The 25271-nt window shown below is 44.4% G+C and overlaps 1 protein-coding gene and 2 pseudogenes across 1 annotated transcript in view; 2 read left to right on the top strand and 1 right to left on the bottom strand.

The window, feature by feature from the left end:
* The window catches only part of SCARF2 (scavenger receptor class F member 2), a 435907-nt gene that overhangs the window by 95335 nt on the left and 315301 nt on the right, over nucleotides 1-25271 (bottom strand). Inside the window, exon 9 of the mRNA XM_063913161.1 lies at nucleotides 12330-12451. Coding sequence (XP_063769231.1) covers nucleotides 12330-12451 — 122 coding nt within the window. The remainder of the gene's footprint in view (nucleotides 1-12329; nucleotides 12452-25271) is intronic.
* On the top strand, nucleotides 17284-17401 carry LOC134936090 (5S ribosomal RNA; annotated as a pseudogene).
* On the top strand, nucleotides 17550-17667 carry LOC134954043 (5S ribosomal RNA; annotated as a pseudogene).

Raw genomic sequence — 25271 nt, 5'->3', positions numbered from 1 at the left:
GGGTAAAGCTGCCTATCTGAATGAATTTAAATTTTCTGTACAGACAAACAAAGTATACCTGAGTGAGCGAACGTAGGAGTGAGTGAAATTCGAACCTGGGGAAATCGGTATCCCGTCGTTTGGTACATCAAGTGAGTGGAGACTTGGTGGCGTGAGGCGGCTGACACGTTAGTATAAGATTGAAATACGCAAATCGTGAGGTGATTTGTAGAGGAGCGTGATAGTGCATTGTATTGCGAAGTATTGAAGTTAAAAGGTTTTTGTATTACGCTCCAGACTGAGGGTCGCAGTTGGTACATCGACCCGTGGTCGTATGGCAGATAGGTAACAAGTACCTATATGCTGTGCGATTGGACCGCGCATTTGTGGGTGCGATATATATAGCACAACTGGATACCCCTTTACGAGCTTTTGCGTAAAATCGCGGTACCATTAGCGCTGTATAGAGCATACACAAGTGTGATTTGTGTATAAGGTTATAGGGAGTTTTCGCTGGTCTCTCTCAGGAAAATCCCCAGCGGTGTATATTCATTGGAATAGGTAAGTCACTCCTAAACACTTCCAGTGAATAGAAATCAGATAGGGGCCTCGCTGGGTACGCGGTGTTCATTATTGGAGTGAGTCGTGGTACTTAGTGGAGAAGGAGTGGGTGAAAGCGCTCTAAGAACTTTCACCGTCTATTCGTATTGTGCATTGGGGATTGCGTAAAAGGAAAAAGTCCGCGATGGGATCCAATTGCACAAGCGGTGGACGTCTTGTAGCCAGGGTTCAGGTTGAAGAGCCGCGGCCCAGGGGGTCAGCGAAGTTTAAAGGAAAAAGTATTATGTGTGGGAAATATGGTCCACACGCTGAAGACTTTTTGTCTGAATGGGAATGTATGACTAACAAAGATAGGGTACCATTCCCTAGGGTGGACAGCTTTGAACCAGAGGTATAGCAGAACTTAAGGACCTGTCTTACTTGCTTGAGGAAGAATATTGGTAAAGCAATACCAACAGAGCCATCCCATATCCCTCGTGCAGACGGATCTTTGCAGGAAATACAAATCGACTTCGTACAGTTAACACCTCTTAGGAATTATTGTTATGTATTGGGGTGTACTGATGTTTTCTCAAACTGGGTAGAGGCATTTACTGCCGCCACGGATGCTGCTGTGTTTACCGCAAAGAAAAATTGCGCAGAAATTTGTGTGTAGATAATGGTACCCCTAAAGGTTTAGCAAAGCTTGAAATTGTACTATTGTGATCATAGATACTGCCACTAGTATTATGTAGCTTCGGAACCACTCCCAGATCTTCACTTGACGAATCACCCTCTTCGAAATTTGTTTTTGTTTTGGTATTTGTGTCTTTTTGGGTTGTTTTTGGAAGACAACCTCATGTCATGATTGATCCGCACAATGATCAGAAATACACCAATGAAGTGACAGTACAGTACCTTGTTGAGATGAGCCAGCATTTGAGAACTTGACAAAAGAACTTGAAACTGTTGATTGCTGGTATGCCAAATGCTAACTGTATTGATTATGAACCAAGAGACTGTGTGATTGCCCTTACGCTCAGGTTGCCTAATAGACAGGTGGAAAGGACCATACCAAGATTTGTTGACAGCACTAAAGGTCGCCGAAAGAGAGACTTGGGTCCACTCGTCCCACTGCAAGAAGGTCGCTGACCCGGAGAGAACTCGTGACAAAGTAGTTTATTGCTCACGTTCATTGAGTTTGTGAACTGTGTGTCTGAAGTGAACTGTGTTTCAAGTGAACTGTGTGTTCAAAGAGCAAGGTGGAGAGCAAAGTGAACTGTGTGTTCCAAGTGAACTGTGTATTCAAAGAGCAAGGCAAAGAGATCGCAAAAGTATCACCAGAGACTCTGTTCCGTGAAGACTGAGAGGCGGCACTGTTGAACACTACCTGAGCGTACTAAAGGACTGCAGAAAGACCAGTCATTGTAATTGATTTGTTATGAACAAGAGTTGTTTTGTTCTATTTCTCTTTTCTCTCTTTCCCGCTGACAAACATTTTCTTTCAGGATATTCTATTTTTGCGCGGTTTTTGTATGAGGAGTCGAGTGTGGGACTGGAACTGGTTCTGTAGGAAGGAGTGATTTCCTTATAGGATCCCAGGATTAGCCGATCAGTTTGTTAAAGTCAGAGAAAAATCAAAGTTCTAGTAGTTATGGAGTTCAGAGGTAATCAGGAACAGTCAGACAATGGCTATTCACACATTGCAGATAAAGAGCTCATTAATATATGTGGAAGAAAGGTTTATGAGTGGCTCTCCCCGAACTCCGAAGGTTTACGTTATTTAGGAAGGACACTACTTATAACCCTTGTTCAATGATTAAACAGACCTAGCATACGTTCCAGAAATGGAAACAATGTTCAGAAAATGATAGGAATATGTAGATCATGAAAATTTTATGTCACTGTCACGATTTGTTTGTGTCTTCTTCACCTACCCAGCAGAACCTCAATCGAATCCAAACATCAGTGTACAAAGACGTAGGTACATGTATGTGTGAAATGTTCGTTGCAAATCAGACATTATAGGCCAAAGCACTGTCCCAGCATACTCTATAGGTTGAATGTTGTCCCACACCCAACCAGTGGTCCCGTGACCGCCGAGTGCATATAGAGGATGTCTCGTCCTCCTCCCTGTCTTCCCCAAATATAGCCAAGTGTCTGATTTGCGAAATGCATACATACTTGTGTCTAGGTCACAGATTATGGTATGAAATATTTTTTTCTTATGTTAATAATTGATGGCAGTTATTGTTTACTGCCAAAGGGTGGACTGTCGAAGTAAAAAAAAATATTACATCAAGAGAACATACAAACTACACACATTTAAGTCGCTATACTTGCAAATACTCACAGCGAGCACAGCCATATATGGTGACACACGCATTTAGACGGACATGCCACAGAGGTGGATTCGACACTTATTTCATACAGTACATAATTATAATAATATCAAGCGCCAGACATCATGATGATTTTAAATTATAATGTCATGAATGTGTATTATTTGAACGGAACCAGATACACCTGTTATGTTTACTATTAAAACAACCAGCTTAATGTGTAGATTAATTTGATACTTGTTATGAAGTTGTAGGACATTGCAGCAAACAGTTATGATTACATGTATAAAAGCTAAAATCACTTTGTTAGAACAATGAATGTTACAGTGGACAGGGAACTCAGGCCAGCCCTTTGGCAGTCTTCAAGGCTGAACCTGATCAGCATATACAAAGAGAATAGTGACTCATCATGAACCCCTCCCCCAGAAACTAGTTAACACATTTTGCTGGTCACACAGGAAGGTAGTTCCTGTTTCTTTTGGTCTCAGAGTTACTTGCTTTTTGGTCTCAGAGGAAGATGGAGTCCCAGCATTACTTTACAGAGAGAGAGAGAGAGAGAGAGTGATATGGAAAGACAAATCTATATAACTTAAGGATAAAGGTATTGTATCGCTGGCATGTAACTGTATGTAACTTTATGTATTAACTGCTTACTGTATGAGTTGTAACTATAGGTATACTGTACTTTGTAATATATATTGAATCCATATCCTTTTTAATAACAAATATATACATCAATGAGCTTTGGAACTCAGATAATGTGTGGGTGTATTGTTTTCTCTTATGGGATGCAGTGTTTTGCGATGTATAGCGCACATTCATAGGATATGGTAATAAGAGGTGCAGGCATTTACAATATATATTAGAGCGGGCATTTTAAATTTTTGTGAGAAATCAATCTGGCATTCTTAGAGATTTCTAGCTAGATCAGCAGCAGACCTATGAACTGAAATTAAGTGGCGTATTTGGAGATAAAACCAAAAGTCTGCCACAGGAATACTTGCAGTTTCGCAGAATTCCCTAAAAGGTTTAAGCCGTCCGTCTGATACTATGGGCCAAATGTAACAGAGTCAGAGTTTCAAAAAGTGAGAGATTTGGTAAGGTTTTGCAGGTTTTTTACAGTGGCAATCATTTACACAGCAAGATCAACCTGATAATTGCCACTTTAAAAAAAACCTGAAAAACTTTACCAAATCTCTCACTTTCTGAAACGCTCACACTATTGCATTTGGCCCTAAATGTGTTATTCTGGTCATGCCCGCTAACCTCCACCTGTTCGCTACACTTCATGGGTTATTAAAAAATGGTAGAAGCAAGGATTTCATAGAAGAAATTTCTCTGTTGCGTAATATTTTCCAGAGAGCTAAAGTAGGGCCCACTGTCGGATGTGATGAGCAGCTAATGGTCTTAAGCCAGGGCACAACTTGCAGATGTAGGTCTGAGGACCTCTTCTCCAAGTCTACCCATTGTTTAGAGCTAGAGTCTGGTCACGACCAATCCAAGATCCTATGTAGAATCGTAGCCTGGTAATACGCTGAGATCATATGTAACTGTTGGCCACCCTGAGCTTTCCTACGAAATAAATGGCAGTGCTTAAATCTGGGTTTCCTGTCACCCCAAACAAAGTGACTAATCGCCTTATGTGTTTCAGCTAAGAACTGAGGAGGGAGTTTCAGTGGAATAGTCTGAAAAAGGTATAACAACCTAGGTAATATATTCATTTTTACGATATTCATACGACCCAGCCAGGAAAACTTCTGTGTAAGCCACTGTGTCTTCTCCTGGCAGTTTCCATAATTAGGGTGTATGGTTAATAGTCACGGTCATAGAAAGAGAAGAAGGGAGAAAAATGCCTAAATATTTGATATGATTGGGGTGCCATGTAAAAGGCAACGCAGTGCTTAGAGGGGAAACTGATTCCACAGGGAGAGAAATGTTAAGTGCCATTGATTTGGTGTAATTACTTTTGAAGTTAGAGAGTGTCCCAAAGCATGAGAACTCCCTCATAAGATTAGGCAGTGATACGGCAGGATTTGTAATAATTGCCAAGATATCCTCTGCAAAGAGAGCTATGCGATGGTCATTATCACCCACTGTCAGTCCCGTGATGTCAGGGTTCATTCTAATAGCTCTAACCTCCATATATAGGACGAATATCAATGGTGAAAGTGGACAGCCCTGTTGAGTACCATTCGATATGGTTATTGGATCAGAGAGCAATCCATTTATCCTAACCTGTGCTGAAGGCTTCCGATATATTGCAAGGATTTTTTGCAAAAAGATTTTGCCTAAGCCCAGGCATTGCAGTACCGCCTCCATAAAAACCCAATCCACCCACTCAAAGGCTTTCTCAACGTCTGTAGAAAGAAGCATCATGGGGCCCAATTGACTGGGCATGAGCTATTAGGTCAATCACCCTTATGGTATTATCTCTGGCCTCTTTTCCATGAACAAAGCCCACTTGATCTGGGTGTATCACCTTTGGTATTAACATGCTCAGATGGTTGGCCATGAGTTTAGCATAAAACTTTATATCAACATTTAGCAAGGAGATCGGTCTGTAACTAGACGGCAAAGATGAATCTTTGCCGTCTTTAGGTATGATTGTGATATGTGCTTCTAGGGATTGACTAGAGAAAGGGGTTTCTAAGGAGACAGCGTTACATGCTCGGAGCAAGAGAGTAAGAAGCTTGTCCTGAAACCTTTTATAGTATGTTATAGGAAAGCCGTCAGGACCCGGGCTCTTGCCTGATGGGGAAGACTTAAGAGCACTCAGAAGTTAATTTTCTGTAAAGGGTTCTTTCACAGCTAACTACACCTCCTCAGGAAGTGCAGGGAATTTAATCTGCTCTAAAAAGTCTTTTACTGCAGTATCATGTACTGCCTGTTCGGCAAGGGGGCGCTTTGACGTCAAATTATATAGGTATGTATAATATGAATGGAGAATCTGAGCAATCATTTTATCAGTAACGTGAGACTTGCCAGTAGAATCCTTGATCTCTTTTATGTAGGACAAAGATCTCTGGGTTCGGAGAGCTTGTGCAAGTAATTTCCCGGGTTTATTACCCCTTTCTGTGAAATTTGTGATGACAGCAATGGTAAGCTCTACGGGTGCCCTCATTCAGTAAGCTATTAAGAGAGAACTGTGCTTCTTGTAGCTCTGCCAATGTGTCGGAGGCTAGTGTGGACTTATATGTCAATTCTAATGCCTTAATTTTAGAAAGCAGGGCATTTCTGCATTCAGATTTTTGCTTTTTCAGGCGGGAGCCCATTTGGATACATTGGCCCCATACCACACATTTATGAGCCTCCCACAATGTCACTGGAGAAACATCGTCAGTCAAATTAAGGGCAATATAGTCATCTATAGTTCTCTCTAGCAGGGCTTGGAAGTCCATGTCACGAAGAAATTGTTCATTAAAATGCCACCTCCATTGACGTGGAGGGGAATGGCGTAGGGATAAAACAAGAGTAATAGGGGCATGATCAGAGCTGACAGTTTGGCCGATAGTGGCATCTACCAGGAGGTCAAGACATTCGTGGCTTACACAGAAAAAATCTATACGAGTATAAGAGTTATGTGGGTGTGAATAAATTGTATAGTCTCTATCCCTAAGGTGTAGTAGGTGCCAGGAGTCTATTAATTGGAAATCATGTAGTACCAATCAAAATCTTTTTATATCCTTTAGAGAGGCCCTAGGGGACCCAGTAGAGGTGTCTATAGAAGGTCCCAATGCCCAGTTAAAATCCCCACCGACTATCAGCACACCTATGTTTTGTTCTATCTGTTCTAAGGCTTCCCTCAGAAATCGTAGCTGGCCCTGGTTGGGAAGGTATAGGTTAATAAATTTAAAAATTTGGTTAGCAATATTAGTCTTTACTAGTATTCCCCGCCCATCGCCAATAGGTATTTCAGATATATCATTCAATCTAAGGTGTTTGGCAAACAAAACAGCAACACCTTTAGTCTTAGTCTGAGCAATCATTAAAGTATCCCTGAGGGCGTCTCCTGGATAACGGATGTATCAACTTTAAATAACAATCAAATATGAAACAGTAGGAAGTAAAAAGGGATCAACTCAAATAAGGGGGAGCTGGCCCTTTTCAATGCACAACTAATGAACTAATGTAGGGACCTAAATCTGTGGGTAAGCCAACATATTAATCATTCTGAAGCTGGCAAAGGAAGACGACAGGCAATAAACAGAGTCCAAAGGGGAGCGACAGCGCCCATTCACCCTCTAATGGCAAGCAACCAGCGAGACAAACTCGAACAATGAAATACTAATGGCCTAAACACATACAGAAGTACAGCAGAGCAATGGAAAACAGAACCAGTATTCACATGTCCACGGAGGCTGCATCAGGCACCCCAGCGAGCTTCCGTCTTCCAGTATTGCGGGTGTCTATGGAAGCAGCATCGGACACTTCAGGTTGAGGACGCAGTCTAGTGTTGCGGACCTTATGCTATGGTTCTCCACGGGGTTGAGATGGAGTAGATAGATCCAGTGGGTCTAGCCAGTTTGGGAGTATAGGGGAAGAGATCTCCAAAGACGAACAAAAGTCTCTTACAACGTCATATTCCTGCAGAACATAAAGAGTCCCTTTATGGGATACTTGAATGCTCAAGGGGAATCCCCAGCAAAATGTTATACCTTTGCCCTCATTTATCAATGAGTGATACATTTCACTGTGAGTGATAAATTGCACCAGCCAATCAGCTCCTAGCTTCGATGTCACAGGCTGGGTTTGAAAAATGACATTTATGAGTGGATTGGCTGGTGCAATTTATCACTCCCAGTAAAATGTATCACTCACTGATAAATAAGGGCACATGTTTCTTAGGTTCTTCAGTAAGGGGGCGTAAGAGGCGTCTCTGTTGTAGGGTAGCCCACGAAAGATCTTGGAAAATTTGAATTTGGTGGCCATTAAATTCAATATCTGACAATCGCCTGGACATCTTAATGATCTCCTCCTTCTCCCGGAAATAGTGGAGTCTACAAATGACATCTCAAGGCCTTTACATTGGGGAGCCCCTGGGGTGCAGTGCACGGTGTGCTGTCAAACACAATCTGGTAGTCAGGGTCTGTGCCTAGGAGTTCATTTAATATTTTGGTCAGAGCATCTTCAATACCCTGAGGAGGAACATCTTCAGGCGGTCCCCTTACTCTCAGTATATTTCTGCGGCCTCTGTTGTCAATATCGTGAAGCCTGCGCCTCATATCCATAAATGAGCATGATTGACGGGAGATCAAGTCATACAAATCAGAGATCTTAGAGTCCACTTCCTCCCTGTGTTCTTCCAATGTTACCATTTTGTCTGCAACTTGGGTGATATCAGATTGTATAGAGGAGATCCGCGCCTGAATAGAATCCTGTATCCGTTGTTCCATGGATAGCAAGTCTTGTTGTATATCCTGTCGAGTTGGGAGCGACTGCAGTTTTGTAAGAATGGCAACCAAATCTGATGATTCTGTAGGAGGTTGAGAAGATTGGGTAAGAGCAGGGAGTTCTACAGCCTTACTCATATACATGGTACTGGAGGCCATAGACGGTGATGAGGAAGCTGACGAGGTGGAATCAGAAGCAGGGGTACCAAACAATGAGTGAAACACTGCAGCTTGAGAAGCTTTGGCCGGAGTCTTTACCAATTTCTTGGAGGAATGGCGTCTCGGCATGAGGCAAGGTCCAAGGTGTAGTCAGGGAGGTCCACTCCTAGAGAATCATGTAGTCGGGCTGAGCGCTAATGTGTAAGCAGGGGCAGAACTCTGGGAGGCAACAGAGTCATCTGCTGCCGGGCTCCTGCTCTGAATGGGGGCACCTCTCCTCCAAATTCTGTGACACCAGTGAATTAAGTTAATTGATAGTTGCCGCTATCTTTTCAGTGGCCGACTTCCTCACTGGTCCCTGCACCTTACAAATCACACCCTCTTTATTATACACATTTTACAAGTGTCACACCCTGGATTAGAAACCACAACCTATTACACTGGAAGCAGACACCTTACTGATGAAGCTGTTTGCGCCTGTATAGGAAATATGAGAATTTTAACTATATAAAGTTACTTCTCTGACAATTACACGTAACTTCATATACTTAGCATTCTCATGCTTCCTCTACAGGAGCAAATAGCTCCATCAGTAAAGTGTCTGCTGTTACACACACACACACACACACACACACACACACACACACACACACACACACACACTTATCTTGATATAGGAAATAGGGGGGCACCAATATTTATCTTGCCTCCGGGTAACTGGGACGAACTTACGCCACTGTGTGTAAGTGATACATCGTATATTCCCCTCAACGTGGCATTGTTAAGGCATTGTAGCTCAAGGCATGGTCTCCATATCTCAGAGAAAGGGAGACTTCCACACGGGAGTTAGGTCATAAAGTCCAGAGCGCAGAAATCCACAACACCGAGTCGCAGGACCAGGCCTGATGTGTGAGAACGGTAATTTCAACAATGTGTAGAAAAACTGGCTTAGGCTTAACTTGCATAAGTCACCACAGGATGGAGCTCCAAGGCAAGTTATAGCAGTGGAGGGCAAGAGGACACTGATCCCCGAAACTTAAGCAGAGGTCAGACCCATAGTAGGTAATGTCAGTAAGACATAAACAGGAGTCAGAAAGGAATCTATAAATATTAGTGATAATTGCAAGAGTGTATCCCTGGATCCACACAGCTTGTATATAGAGAGCATACTGGTTGTCATCTGTCCATTTAGTGTAAACTAAGAGGTTGTGATATTGTGTATCCACTGGGCACAGGGAGGTTAAACAGGCAATTGCCCCAGTGTTGCTTATGAAAATTTCAGTCACAGATCCTTAGTGAGAGCAGATGGACATACTGCAGGATCAGGGGGAGAGCACAGGAATAATATAGGGATTTACTTTCCCTTTACAAGTGCTCACCGTCAGCACCTATGATAAGGCACCACAAGTCCCCAGTCACACTGTGACTGCAAGCCAAGACTGCTGCTGTCCAGAGTGTGGTAATAGTAGAGGAGGCGACTTAGGGCAGTATGCAGGGGCTTCCACAGGTGCTCTCCTCACCTCGTAGAATGCGGGCACTGTCCACGCTCTCCCGAGCGAGGGCCTCCAGCAAGTTCCGCTCCTGGCCAGGAGTACAGTGAGGCAGAGGAGAGAGCGGGCACTCCGGTATCTAGCCGCAGCTTTAGGAGGGACCCGCAACACTATCGCGGGTAAGTTCTGCGCTGCGTCCTTCTGCGCTCCGCTCTCCGGTGGGAGACATAAATTTAGGTCTCGGTTTGAGGAAGGAGTGCAGACCGCAACCTGCGAAGACGGCAGCACCGTCTCCCGGCTCCGCAACCTGCTCTCTCTGGCTCAGGACAGTTGGGAAGAGGTGCTGGGACTAAATTAGGGCTTGTAGGGCTATGAGTAAGGAGAAAAGGGCTTTTATATTGGCAATATAAGCAGGAGCTCTTTCTCCCTGTTTCCTCCTCATTTGCCAGCCAGGCCACCTTTTGCTTCTATTTTATTGTATCTTGTAGAGAAATGAAGTTCTAGCAGGGTCAGTGTGCATTCGGAGCACCGGTCTGGGTGGTCCCACTTTCTCCCCGGTGACTGCCCACTGCCCCAGGTATTATACTATATATTGTGTATACAGTGCCCCCTCCACTCAAGGCCACACCCCCTTTTTAGGGTAACACATGAGGATCCTGATCACAGTTAACTAAAGTTGTGCCCCGCACTATAGAGGCTAGTGCAATAAGGACACAATTCAACTTGACCTGTTCCTCACTGTTACCATCTGCATCTCCCCATTGAGAACTCTCCCAGAGGGGACAGAAAAACTGTAGGTTAGTATGAAACTACACATATTTTCGTGATTGTTTTCCTTTAAAAACGCTAAGCTAAAGAAAAACCCCAGTGTATTTTTGTCACACATACATTCTGATATCCTGATAGCGATCACTTTACTTTCACTTCCCAGGGGCCGCTGCACTACTACACATGTGTGCTCTACTGACCACGAATGCCAAGTGTGGGTGCTGGGGAAGGGGGACGGGATGGGATATTTAATTCTATACCAGTTGCAAAGATGCAGGCTGCTGGATGAGTCAAGATCCCATGCAAATGGGGAAAAAATAAATAGAAAATAAATAAAAAATAATTAGTTATTAATAAAATATTTACTCTGTAAGCTTTACACCAACTTCACTGATAAAATAAAAATATGAAGTGATAATTTCAGTTTAATGATGACAGTTTATTCAATATGCAAATCCACTTAATTAACAAAGCCTTAACGGAAGAGTCAAAAGGTGACATATTTGCATATTTTAGATGAAATTACAAACACCGTACTATTTAAGAAAATCCAACAATAAACTTAATTAATAATGCAGTTGCCTGGCTTGGGCATTTGGCTTAGTGAAAACACCTTTTCTTATGTTAAACAGATTCCTACTTGTTTTTCCTCACTAGAATAGTTCGGCTGTAGACAGGTTAGACTGTACAAATAGGATAATACGTAATTGTAGTGTACTAGGGAGTGTAAAGCATGATTAGCCTGCCAGTTCAGTATCCAGTAAGGGCTGTCAAGGAATATACATTCGGGATGCGGTCAATTTACCTACAATCAAAATCCTGATGGTAAAAATGCCGACAACCATTGACCGACAGGCAAAATCCCAACAAGGTCAAAATACCAACATGGCCAAAATACCGACATGGTCAAAATACCGACAAGGTCATAATAAAGACATTTAAATTGTCGACAGGTCAAAAAGTCAACATGAGTTTTTCATGATTTTTTTTATTGAAACCCTATCCCAGTGGACCTACAGGGGAAATATAATAGTGTGCCGAGCACAGCGAGGCACCGTGCCCAAAGCATGGCGTGTGCAGCGCGCCATGCGAGGGGTCACGGTACACTTATATAGTACCATGTCGACCTCTGTTGACATACACACCAAAAAAACAATGACAAACTATTGTCGACTTGTTGACCTGTTGACATTTTAAATGTCTGTATTTTGACCTTGTAGGTATTTTAAATGTCTGTATTTTGACCTTGTCGGGATTTTGACCTTGACGGGATTTTGACCGTCAGTCATTTGTTGTCAGGATTTTGACCATCGGGATTTTGATTGTAGGTATTTCATATTACATACATTACATACATACATATATAATTTCCCATACATTCTACTTCACTATTCCAAATCTTCACTGCTATTTCTATAATAACCCTTCCTGAAGAAAAAATACCACAGATAAATGTCTGTTTTTACCAAGATCTACTGCACAACTGCTAATGAGGTACAGTATGCTGTCCTTCTGAGAATCCCATCCTAAAATGTCCTACTAATAATGTTTCAGTAACAGAGTAGTGAATACCTTAGAACAGTCTCAACTTTAGATAAAATGCCAGCATTCTGCAGGTTCACTGGAAAGACAAAATGGAAGAACAAAATAAACAATCTTACCAACAACTTTTGGCAGCTTCTGTCTGCGCAAGGGAATTCGAGGCAACTTCATGCTGATTCGGCTAAAACATCCACAGAAGCGTCGAGGGGGTTTCTTGTTTGTTACCTGTTTCTGGTTTCCACTGTAAAGCAGAAGAAAAATCATGATAAGGTAGACATTTTACTTTTCTAAACTGAAGTAGATATTAGCTCAGTAACTAAAGCAGGAGTTTGTGTGGAAGAAACAAAATAATATATTTTTACTAAAGGACATTTCTTAAGCAAATGTAGGACTTTTACATTTCCACTACTCAAACACGACTACTGGTTAAAGCAAAAAACATTAATGTTACTTTCCTTTTAGCTGCATATACACTTAAAACTGTGGCTAATCTCCAATTAGGCAGCAGTGTACATTAATGGTTTTGAGTGCATGAAGTGAGCAACTTGTGAAGAGTCGAGAAAGGAGCCCAAACAGCTGTTAAAATTATATACTATTACATACAATTTGTTTCCTTAATTACAGCCACTCTCCAGCTAATTCATTTGCATGATTGTATTTGAGATACTGTAGGATTGGACTGCTTTGATGTAATATTAATTTTGCCATTTAAACACATCTTTAGAACACATTTTGTCTTTGGAGACAACTGTCTCTTATTATATAAACCACTGGCCAAAACCAGGGGCGTAGACAAGATTTTGAAGTGGCCCATGTCCCAATGCTTCTAGAGAGACAACTCCTTGAAGCAGTTGTTCATTTTATGTGCCCTAATAGATCCTTACTTCATTTTCTGAACCATAGTAGTGCCCGAGTTCATGTTATGTCCCATAGTAGTGCCCTAGTTCATGTTATGTCCCATAGTAGTGCCCTAGTTCATGTTATGTTCTATAGTACTGCCCTAGTTCATGTTATGTCCTATAGTAGTGCCCTAATTCATGTTATGTGCCACAGTAGTGCCCTAGTTCATGTTATGTCCCAACAGCGTTCAAACAAAGTGAAAAAGAAGGAAAACAGAAGCACACCAATCTAACAAAACAAAGAAACCAGAGGAACTAATAACAAATGTGAGTCACTTACTCTTCAGACCACTCACCTCCTGATTGTTGCATCTGATTAAATAGCACGGAACTACCTTACTTGGACATTTCATAAACCATCCATTTTACCAACAAATGCTTGTATCTATATTATTGGAATTTTGTTTTTCATGCACAGCTGCACCAATGCAATCTTACCTACAAACACCTAAAAAATCTTACAGAACCACCATTGCTTCTTAAACCTCACAATCTTTTCATTATATACGGTCCAAATGCATTTCAACACCCACTTTATCTACGCTTCTGATTAATTTCATACTAAATCTACACCCATTGAGCCGACACTGCATTTCTTTTTTTTATTTTTATCTTTTTATTAATTTTAATAAGTATAAAGACAAAAATACAGTAAGAAACATCAGGAAGTACATAAGAGACACATGAAAGTGAGGAGTCAATCAAACATATCAGCACCAAGATACAAAAAAGAAACTGAAATATCCTCCCAGTGGAGAGTCATTGGCAACAAACATATACTTCCCAAGTTGAAAGAACATATAGAAGCTGGGGAGATAGAGAGGGGATCAGGGTAAGGAACAATATAAAGGGGGGGGGGGAACATCGGTCGGTCAAGGTCGCTCGTAGTAAGAAATGAAAGTACAGATAATGAAAGCATTAACGAGTTAGATAATTAAAATGTCGTTAATGGTGGCTCTGCGTTAAAGTGTGAAGTCCAAGGTGTCCATGTCTTAACAAAGAAACCTGGCATATTATGCAATGTAGCTGTAATACGCTCAAGTTTATACGTGAACCAGATGGCATTAATAGTGGCAGGTAAATTGGGAGGAGTTACCGACTTCCAATTAGCCGCTATTTGGCATTTTGTCGTGTTTAAGATATGTTTAATCAATCGAAGCTGGTGGCGCATAGTGCCAGGGATAGGGCGAGAGAGCAGCGAATAAAAGGGTGAGGAGGGGATAGTGATACTCATGACGTCCAAAATTAACTTATGGATTTGTTGCCAAAAATGGCGGATCAATGCGCAGGACCACCAAACATGCAGCAGGGTTCCCCTATGCCCACATAATCTCCAACATCGATCAGAGCATGTAGGATAAATAGAATGTAGTCTAGAAGGCACCAAGTACCATCTATAATACAATTTATAGGAATTTTCGGAAATACGAACCGATATAGAGCTCTTGGTGATTTCTTGTCTAATGTCTGCCCACTCCGCAGTGGTTAGATCTTCCCCCACATCCCTTTCCCAGGCCAATTCATGGTTCTCCTTGGGGGGGACATTGTGTGCAAGCAATAGCTGGTAGATGCTTGATAACAACCTTTTCGTTGTATGGGGTCCGCGACACAAGGATTCGAGGGGAGACGCCACAGTAGGGTGAGCTGTCTTAGAGAAAGAGGAATAGAAATGGCGTATTTGGAGGAACTGGTAGAAAACTGAGTGAGGAAGCAAGAAACGGGATTGTAGATCCGCAAAGGAAGGAAACGAAGTAAGAAGGGCTAAATCCCGTAAGAAAATAATGTTGTGTGCGGTCCAGTGCTTAAATGCAAGATGATTAGTACCCGGGGGGAAATCTAAATTATTCCATAAAGGGGTTAGGTAAGGAGATTGAGAGCGGAGCTGATAAAAGCGGGTGCAATGATCCCAGATCGATAATGAGAAGCGTATCGTAGGTAAGAGCGACGTAGAGGCCGGGCAGGAGCGCGGGGGGAACCACAGAAGGGCAGAAGGCGAGTACACATTCAGTACGTGGGCCTCAAGGGAAGTCCACATCCTCTGTGTGGGGGGTGAGTGCCAGAGAACACAGGCAGCTAAGTGTGTGGCACGATAATACCTCACAAGATCTGGCACACCCAGACAGCCCGCTGTGCGATGTTGCTGAAGTAGTCGCATTTTAACTCTAGGCTTTTTCCCAGACCAAATAAAGTCAGATACATTCCGTTGAAGATTTTTCAGTATCTTAATGCGGATGTGAATCGGGAGGGTTTGCCATAGATACAGTAGCCGTGGGAGCAGATTCATCTTAACTGCAGCAATGCGACCAAACCAAGAGATAAATAATTAATTCCAGAATCTGATCTGATTTTAGACATGAGATTAGTCTCGGGAAATTGGCTGCATATAGTGTTGAGTAAGATTTGGTCAAATATACACCTAGGTATTTAAGCCTATCGCATTGCCATTTAAAGGGGTAAGAGGAATGCAAAAGGCGCAAATCTCGTGGAGGTATATGGAAATCAAGGATCTCGGTCTTGTCAGTGTTGAGCTTATAATTAGATAAGCCACTATATGTTTGAATTTCCTCAAACAGGTGTGGTAGAGAGACGTGCGGGTCGGTTAGAGTTAAGATGACATCATCCGCGTAAAGGGCTATTTTGTATTCGTATCTACTAAAGCGCCGGAGATATTGGGGTTTAATCTGATTCTTGCCGCTAACGGTTCCATCACTAGGGCAAAAAGTAGGGGAGAAAGCGGACAGCCTTGACGGGTGCCATTTTTAATAGGTAGGGGCGAGGAGGAGAGGCCATTAACTAGAATAGAAGCAGAGGGATTACGATATAGCGAGGTAATGGCATGATAAAACGCGCCATGTAATCCAATGTTTTTAAGGGTCTGTTGTATGAAGGGCCAGGCTACCCTGTCAAAGGCCTTTTCTGCATCAAGGGCCACCACCAGGGTCGGAAGAGAGTCTTTATGGGTGAGGTGGATAAGATTAATAAGCCGTCGGGTGTTATCTGCAGCCTGTCTATTAGGGATAAAACCAACTCGGAAACATGTTTTTTGTGGAACCGCACTAGTTGAACAATATTACTAACGTACAAAAATAAATATTAACAATGACATACCAATATACATGCAGTTATTAAGTAGTTCTAGAACTGCTAATGATTGGCGGTGCTACCAGGAATTTTGTAGGTTATACTACAATTGGAAAAGACAAGAGGAAAAGACAAAAAACCCTTGTTTGGGAGCACTCATTTGAAATAATAAGGATAATATGTATAGTGAAAGATATTAAGACATAACCTTTATTTAGTCCTTGAATAAAAAGAAATTTTGGACAGAAAATTGGGACTCGTGTGTGTAAAAGTCTTGTTTAACCTTTTTAGCAAATGAGGTACAAGATGATAAAGATGGTGAAAATATCAGTGGAGTGGTGAAGGATACCAAATGGTCTCATTCACTGTCACGCGTCCTTCACTGTCAGTGGGTGAACGTCGGGGGATCCCTGGAGAACACTGGCCGCACACATTGCGGCCGCGGTAATATACTCCAGACCACCTAGGACTTGATTCATTTTTCCCCCCCTCCAAACAACCTGCTCCCTGCAGCAATATTGTATAGCAACAGGAGCAGTACAAATAGAACTTATAAGATTATATTCTACATCTTATTACTTCCCCGCTTATGCCTCAATGGATATCATTTATAGCCCTGCAATTTACTTTTTACATTAATGTATTTTTTCTATTTTTTTGGTCTTAATTAATAGCAGCATTTAAGTGCAAAATACTTTCTATTATTCTGTACTGTTATGTCAGTCCTCAAGAGGATGCAATTATGTATTTATTTGTGAGCCAGCCCTGAGCTCTAAAACCTATATATTCTTCATTTATTTACTGATTTTTGTTTCTATGGAGCAAGCAATATTGCACATTTTGTATTAAAAATTCTCTGTGAGCCAGCCTTGAGCTCATAAATTGTATTGTGGGTCTCTCCCAGTTAGCAAACAACCCTGCACTTGCAGAACATAACATATTAGTCCATTACTTTGCATCTATATTATTTCTGTTAACCACATTTTTTTCTGTTTAACACTCTTTTCTGGAAATACCATTTCATACCATTTTTGTGCTGATTTATGTAAAACACAGTAAGGAGAGTGTGACCCTCTGTTCCCCCTTATCAGCGGCCCACGGCCATACTACCCTGAATACGCCCGATCTTGTCCGATCTCGGAAGCTAAGCAGGTATGGCCTGGTCAGTATTAGGAAGGGGAACCTCCTGAGAATACCAGGTGCAGTGGGCCCTTTTTAAGGGAGAAACCTGCATCCTATAAACCCCCATACACACTCTCTAATCTGGAAAAACTATCTCAGACCATCATGGTATTGATTCATTAAAGTACAGAAAATAGAAGTGTCTCTCCCTCTCTTTTCCATTTCTTTTTGCTAACGGCCCACTGCCATACTACCCTGAATACGCCCGATTTCATCTGATCTCGGAAGCTAAGCAGGCATGGCCTGGCCAGTACTAGGACGGGAAACCTCCTGAGAATACCAGGTGCAGTGGGCCTTGTGTTACCTACCCCACCACATTAAACCCCCCCCCTTCTCTTCCACCAAGGGAAGCTCGATCACATTCTTTGCTCCACCCTTCTCGCATTCCCCTTGAGATCTACCCTGACCAAACTCAGAACATTGCCCATACTGCTTCTATATTGATATCCTTAATCCAGGCAAGCACAGTGATTTTCTGGATACCCTGTATCTCAATGAGACCATTTGGTATCCTTCACCACTCCACTGATATTTTCACCATCTTTATCATCTTGTACCTCATTTGCTAAAAAGGTTAAACAAGACTTTTACACACACGAGTCCCAATTTTCTGTCCAAAATTTCTTTTTATTCAAGGACTAAATAAAGGTTATGTCTTAATATCTTTCACTATACATATTATCCTTATTATTTCAAATGAGTGCTCCCAAACAAGGGTTTTTTGTATTTTCCTCTTGTCTTTTCCAATTGTAATAAAACCAACTTGGTCTGATGTATCAGTGATGGAAGATAGGGAGCAAGTCTGTTTGCAAGGATTTTGGCAAATAGCTTCAGATCCGTATTTAAAAGCGAGATAGGTCTGTAATTTTTCATCTCTAAGTGATTGCGGTCGGGTTTGGGGATGACTATAATATTGGCCCTGGTGGTAGCTGCATCAAGGGAGCCCTCCGCCATTAGTGAGTTAAAAAGAGAATGTAGCATAGGTAGGAGGGACTGGGCGAACCTCTTGTAATAAACAGCGGTATAACCATCTGGGCCCGATGCGGAAGAGCGGCGTAGGAGCTTAATTGTAGAGAGAATTTCTTCATGAGTGATAGGAGCATTGAGGGTCTCAAGGTCTGGAACAAAAAGTTTTGGCAAGCGACAAGAGGATAGATATCGTTGAATAGCAGAGACGTGATGCGAAGCAGTAGAAACATCGGAGGAGAGATTGTAAAGGGAGCTATAGTAGTCGTGAAAGTGTGTGGCCATCAATTCTGGGTCACAAGTTGTGGAACCGTCAGGCCCCTCAAGGCCAGTATGCGGTTGAGGGTACATTTGGCGCGTAATCGACGGGCCAAAAGAGTATCCGCTTTATCAGATCTCTTGTAAAATTTCTGACGGATCCACAAGAGTGAATTGATCATTTTCTTGGTGAGGATTTGTGACAGTTGCCCTTTTAATGAGAGAGTCTTCAGATATAGTCGTTTTTTGGGGAATTGTTGATGGCGTAGAGCCAAAGAGGCCAATTCAGCCTCTAGGTCGGCAATACGTTTAGCCTCCGACTTTCTCTGGGCGGAAGACAGATTAATGAGAAGGCCCCATAAGGTGGCTTTATGAGCCTCCCACAAGATAGCAGGTGAAATATCAGGTGAAACGTTATCGGTGAAATAATTGAGAATCGCATCATTAATTTGAGAAATATTGGAGGATTTAAGGAGTGATTCATTAAGGTGCCATGAGCGTGTAGACAGAGGCTTATGAGGGGTAGCAAAGTCCATGGTAATCGCATAATGGTCAGACCAAGTGGTCGGGATTATTTGAGCTCCTAAAAGGGCTTGAGTGGAATCACGATCCACAAAGACATAGTCGATACGAGTGTATAAGTAGTACTGTGGTGAGTAATGTGTGTAACCTCTAGCTGATGGATATAGTGTTTTCCAGCTATCATATAAATTATGAGATGTGATACATGATTGCAAAAGTTTCGATAGTTTCGCATGGGGGAGGGCCCCACGCTTGGGTGGGACCTATCAAGTGAGGGGCCCAGAGTAGAGTTGAAATCACCAGCCACAATGAGCCATGGGTTCAAAAATTTAGAGAGATGGTCCGAGAGTGTCCTAAAAAAGGACCCCTGCTGCATGTCTGGGGCATATACGGAAGCTAAGGTGATAGGCGTTTGATTGAGGGTACCAGAGAGTATCACAAATCTGCCATTATCATCAAGAACTGAATCCTGAATAACTAGGGGGAGGTCGCGGTGAAGCAAAATAGCAGTACCTTTCAGCTTGGCTGACATTGTCGAGTAAAAGGCATGCGGGTATTGTTTACAGCTCAGAGACGGGTGGGGAGCCTTGAAGTGGGTCTCCTGCAAGAAAATTATGTCCGGTTTGTGTCGGGTAAAAAAATTAAGCGTCATGGACCGTTTGGTTGGGGAATTTAGGCCATTGACATTAATGGACAATATTTTCAGAGTCATGGAGGGTAATAATCGTCAGAGCATAATAAGATAAGCAACTGTCGACCAGATCAGTCAGGGGAAATACAGGGACAGGCAAAAAAGTAAAAGCAGTAAGAGAAGTAAGGTGAGAAAAGTGTGAGAACAAACTCAAAGGTCAGACCCATTCCTATTAGCGGGTAGGGTCCAAGAGGGAAAGAGTGAGTGCCAGTCAGGCAGACCCTTCGGGGTGGGGGGTAGCGCCAGTAGTAGTAAACAGTAAATATGAAGAGAAGCATGGGGAAAAGGATTACTGCACTCCACGAGCCAATGTAAGGGGTGCAAAGTGAATAGGTCAACAACTAAACATTAACAGCGCAATAAGCGGACAAAGTAGCTATGATATAACTAGCAATAAAATAACATAATAACATGACATTACAGCAACGAGATGCGGTACCAACAGTAGGACTTAAAAAGAAACAGACATTTGAAAGATGAATAGCCCAACAAGGATAATTAGAGTAAACAGGGCTAATGTAACAGTATGAGTGACATCGTGGCTCGCGCCCCTCCCTCAGGAACAGCCAGTAGATCAGCCTTACCAAGTCAAGGCACTACAACCATCGGATGAGTGGGACCATTAGGGGCCAGCGAGCTCACGAGTTCGGTAGTGGATAGTCCTTAAAGCAACAAGAGTCAGCTGTGCATTCCAGACAGGCCGGAAGTATTAAGCATAATCAAAAGAAGCTACGTGTCTGCAATAGACATCTCGTTATCTCATTTAGTAGACCATTCAGGAGCAGGCGTCTTAGGTCTCCCAGGGGAAGTAGCAGCGAACTGATACCGTATCTCATCAGGGAGGGAGTCACTGATGCCAAGGGATTTAAGGAGGTCATAGCCCTGGGTGGGGGTTTTAATCGAATGGTGAGAACCATCCTTGGAGACTTGGAGGTGGAATGGAAACCCCCATTTATACTTTATGGAGTGATCACGGAGGAACCTGGTGATCGCAGCGAGGTCCCTGCGTTTTCTGAGTGTAGAGGGGGCCAAGTCCTGGTAGATCTGAAGTTGAGTCCCAGAATAGTCAATGGACTGGCGTTCTCGGGCCGCTGACATGAATTTTTCCTCCGTCTTGTAATAATGGAACCGCAGGATAACATCCCGAGGGGGCTGAGTAGGGGGCAGACGGGGGCATAATGCCCTGTGCTCTCTATCCAAAAGGAAAAGTTCTTTAGGGACCTCAGGTATCAGAGCCAGGAGTAGGCCTTCTAGGAATCCCGGGAGGCCCTCCATAGTAACACTCTCCGGAATGTTACGGATCCGGACATTATTTCTGCGATTCCGATTACCCAGGTCCTCCAGGTGATCGCCATGTTGATCAATATCCATACGGCATTCAGCTAGTTCTTGTTCGACTACAGCTTGGTATTGACAAACTTCGTCAAGTTTACGTTCTAGAGAGTCAGTGCGGGTACCCAGGTCGGTGAGCTCAGTTCTGAATTCAGCAAGGACCGATCTCATTTCTGTTTGGATAGTGTTAGTGACGATGGCCACAATATCCTGGGTGGTGAGGCTAGCTTTCGGAGATGGGGCATCGTCAGTATCAGATAGAGGATCCACTGTGGGGGAGTTGCGTGGAGTGACTCCCGCTTTCTCCCATGCTCAAAGAATACCAGGTTTAGCAGGAGCAGGAGTTTTGCGGTTTCTCTGCAACATGTTCGTGAGGAAGAGGGAGGCGGGCAGTGGTAAGGATTAACCACTCAGTGGGTCGCTGGGCGTAGACCAGATAGATCACAGAAAGGGCTAGATATCACACGACCCTGGGAGACCCTTGGACTAAGAGAGGGATTAACCCCTATACATTATTTGGCTGCGGAATGATTTAGCATTGAAAAGGCATCATGGTCGCTGAGCAACGCCTAGAGGGAAGTGGGTAGCAACAGAGCGACTCCAAAGTTTCCAGGTGTAAAGTAGATAGCGGTTTGATGGTATAACTGATGAGGCAGTGATAGCCACGTTGGGGACACAGGCACGGCAGTACAGCCACGGACCAGCCGATAGCTAATCTCGGTATATCTGATAGTCGGAGGACCATCCACCGGCTCCCGCACAAAAGCTCCACCCGCTATTTTCTCTGTGAAGACAATGCAGCTATCTTTAAAGAGAGGAGCTCCAGCGAGGGGAGCAACCAGGCAAAGCCACCCGTAGCCCCGCCAGGGACCAAGTGGCCAAATAGAGGCCTGCAAAAAAGGGGGGTCAGTGGGATGAAACAGCGCTCAGATGGCTATACAGTGCTAGGCAGCTGACAATAGGTGAGTGGATAAGGGTGCAGGAGTGCCCACATGCATCCAGGTAGGGGGGGGGCTACAGGGAGGACGCTGCCTCCAGTTGGGGACTCCAGTATTGAGCTCACCGGCAGCAGAGGGGTCACAGGAGTAGAGTAGCAGGCACCATGGAGGTTGAGGGATGGAGATCGGCGTGGAGTCAGCCAGCCATGGAGGGGAGCGGTAACACGATGTGACCCCAGTCAGACCCGGGACAGGCGGCCCGATCAAGCGCTGCGTCATGGAAGATCCGCAGCAGGTGTCCCGTCAGCCGGAGACCGCGGCCACGGAGGAGAGAACCAGCAGCGGTTGCAGGAGGCTGCGATCCGACACCAGGCTAGGAGCGCCGGCGTCTCAGGTCCCGGGGGATGACCGCTGCCAGGAGGGAGAATGCAGAATGGCGGCCGCTCACCTGCTGGTCCAGGGCAAACAGGGCTCCAGACGCTGGCGTCTCAGGTCCCGGGCGACCTCCAGAGGCAGGTAAACGTAGGCAGGGGTCAGGGGCACGCTCCACTGGTCACTTTTTCGTGCTGAGGGTTCGCCAGAAGCGTCGCGGCCGGTCCGACCCGACTCCGGAGGACTACGTCGGGTATAACATAAACTCCAAGGCCCTGGCTTTAGACTGAGGAGAGGGCCGCAACCCGCAGGAGCGCACACAGACGCTCCCCGATTCCGCGGCTCTCCCACAGTGTATCGTATGTGAGCTGGGTGAAGTGGGGGTGAATATGCAGCAGAAGGGGAGGGTGATAGGGGTTATATAGGGCTATAAGAAGCTATATGGTCAGGAGCTCTAGAGCTGCACTTCCGTCCTCATCAGTAGCCAGGCCACGCCCCGACACTGCTTTTCTAATCTGTATTTCTGCAATTCTTCAACTCTGAATTTCTTACAGCATCCACTCCTACTTCCACTTTCCCTCAACCTATTTACCTACTAAACACTATGTCAAGGCTTTCTTATACTCCCCACATTACTCAGTGTCTACCTAATCATGTGTCTTTATCCTTCCCCCCTAGTCTCCTACACCTCCTCCTCCCTCCGCTCCTCTGTCTCCCCTCCATCTCTCTGTATTCTTTCCCCTCCTTTCCTGTTACCCCACTTTCACTCACGTCTACCCCATGGTCCTGCTACCACACAACTCAGCCCTGCTCCCTCTCTCCCTTCCCTGTCACCTCCCCACACCCCCATCCACATCACACTGACCTCCCTCCCTGCCCACCTCCTGCAGTTTCCCCTCCTAGCTCTGGCACCCGCACCATCACTACTCTCTCATCATCCCTGCCCTCAAAGTTAATCTCTCCTCATCGCTACAGCAACCCTGATAATCTCATTCACATCTCTCCCACAAACTCATACCCCCTATCCTGTGCCCTGTGGAATGCCAGATCTGTTTGTAACAAACTGGTCCCCACTCATGACCTTTTCATTTCCAACTCCCTACACCTACTAGCCATTACTGAAACTTGGATTACGCCCTCTGACACTACTTCTCCTGCTGCTCTCTCTGCTGGGGGCCTCACATTCACACACAAACACCCCGACCTGGGGATCGCAATGGGGGTGGTGTTGGGGTCCTTTTACCTTCTAGTTACTCCTACCAACTCATACTACCAGAACCATCCCTTACCTTCTCTACATTTGAGGTCCATACTATACGCCTCTTCCAACCAGTCCATCTTAGAGTAGCTGTCATTTACCGCCCCCCTGGCGTTGCTTCCAAATTCATCGACAACTTTGCTTCCTGGCTTCCTCACTTCCTCTCTTCTTTTTTTGAAATTCTTTATTTATACGTGGTCAGGTACATTGAAAAGGCATTCTAGAAATACATGGGACAGGCGGCCAACATAGCCAGCGTCCAAGATAGACCACAAATTTCAGATACATAACAGGGTTAATCAGTGTGGGAAAACAGTCGAGTTCAAACATGGGGATCAGGGGGGGGGGGGAGAGGAACGGGGGGGGACGACCACATTTATATTCATACATAGTATATATCTCAAGAACAACAAGATCATAATAGAGGGGAGACAGGAAAGAGACGAAGAGAGAGAGGGTAATAGGAAGAAGAGGTAGTTGAGAAAGATAGGAGTGGGGTTAAAGAAGAATGTCGGAGAGAGAAGGTGGTAGGTGCCCATGGGTCTGCGGGGGGAGCGGGGGCAGACGGAGGGGAACGGCTAGCCACGTTCAGCGGCGAGCCAGGGGGCCCAGACTTGCTCGAAGACGTGGCCCCGGTCGTGGAGGTAATAGGTGATTTTTTCCATTGAGGCGATGTGCCAGATTTTAGTTTTAAGGGATAGTAGGGAAGGTGGTGAGGGGCTCTTCCAGTTGAGGGCGATCAGTGATTTTGCTGCCGCTAGAATGTGTGAGGTCAGCTTTTGGGAGAATTTATTGAGAAGTGGGGGGGGATAACACAGTAGGGAGATCCAGGGGTCTTTCGGCAAAGGAGATTCTAGAAGTGAGTTGAGGAGGGAGTGGACCAAATCCCAGAAGGACATGATAACCGGGCAAGTCCACCATATGTGGAGCATAGTACCTCTAGCTCCGCAGTTCCTCCAGCAGGCCGGGGAGGCGGACGGGAAGAATTTGTTGAGACGGTCGGGAGTGTAGTACCAGCGATAATAAACTTTGTAGGCCGTTTCCTTATAGGCGGTGGCAATAGAGGATTTAGCAATCCCTAGTCTCATGTCCTCCCAGTCTTCGGTTTCGGGTGGAGGCCCGAGGTCCCGTTCCCATGCGAGTTCATGGGGCCGGGATAAAAGTAGGGAGGATTCCAGTAGGAGAGAATAAAGTTGGGAAATTATGCCTTTGGATGAGTGGGAGTTGACACATAGGGATTCAAAGGGAGTAAGGGCACGAAGTAAGGCGGTGGGGGGGAGGGAGGTTAGAAAGTGGCGTATTTGTAGGAATTGGAAGGGATTGAGTGGTTGTGAGGGGATTTTCTGCTGGAGGTCAGGTAGGGACAGCCATTGGCCCCGATCGGCAAAGTCGATTGGGAATTTAAGGCCCAGTGTTATCCACGCCCGGGATCTCGTACTCGAGAGTCCGGAGGGGAACATGGGATTCTGCCAGATGGGGGTCAAGGGTGAGGGTGTAGTAGTGAGACCCCACTTCAGAGAGAGGGTGTCCCAGGTTTTAAGGTTGAATTTGATGGTGGGAAG

This window comes from Pseudophryne corroboree, chromosome 1 (genome assembly GCF_028390025.1).
Source record: "Pseudophryne corroboree isolate aPseCor3 chromosome 1, aPseCor3.hap2, whole genome shotgun sequence".
Classification (NCBI taxonomy): Eukaryota; Metazoa; Chordata; class Amphibia; order Anura; family Myobatrachidae; genus Pseudophryne; species Pseudophryne corroboree.
Note: the sequence above shows the minus strand (reverse complement) of the source record. Positions and strands in the feature narration are given on the sequence as shown.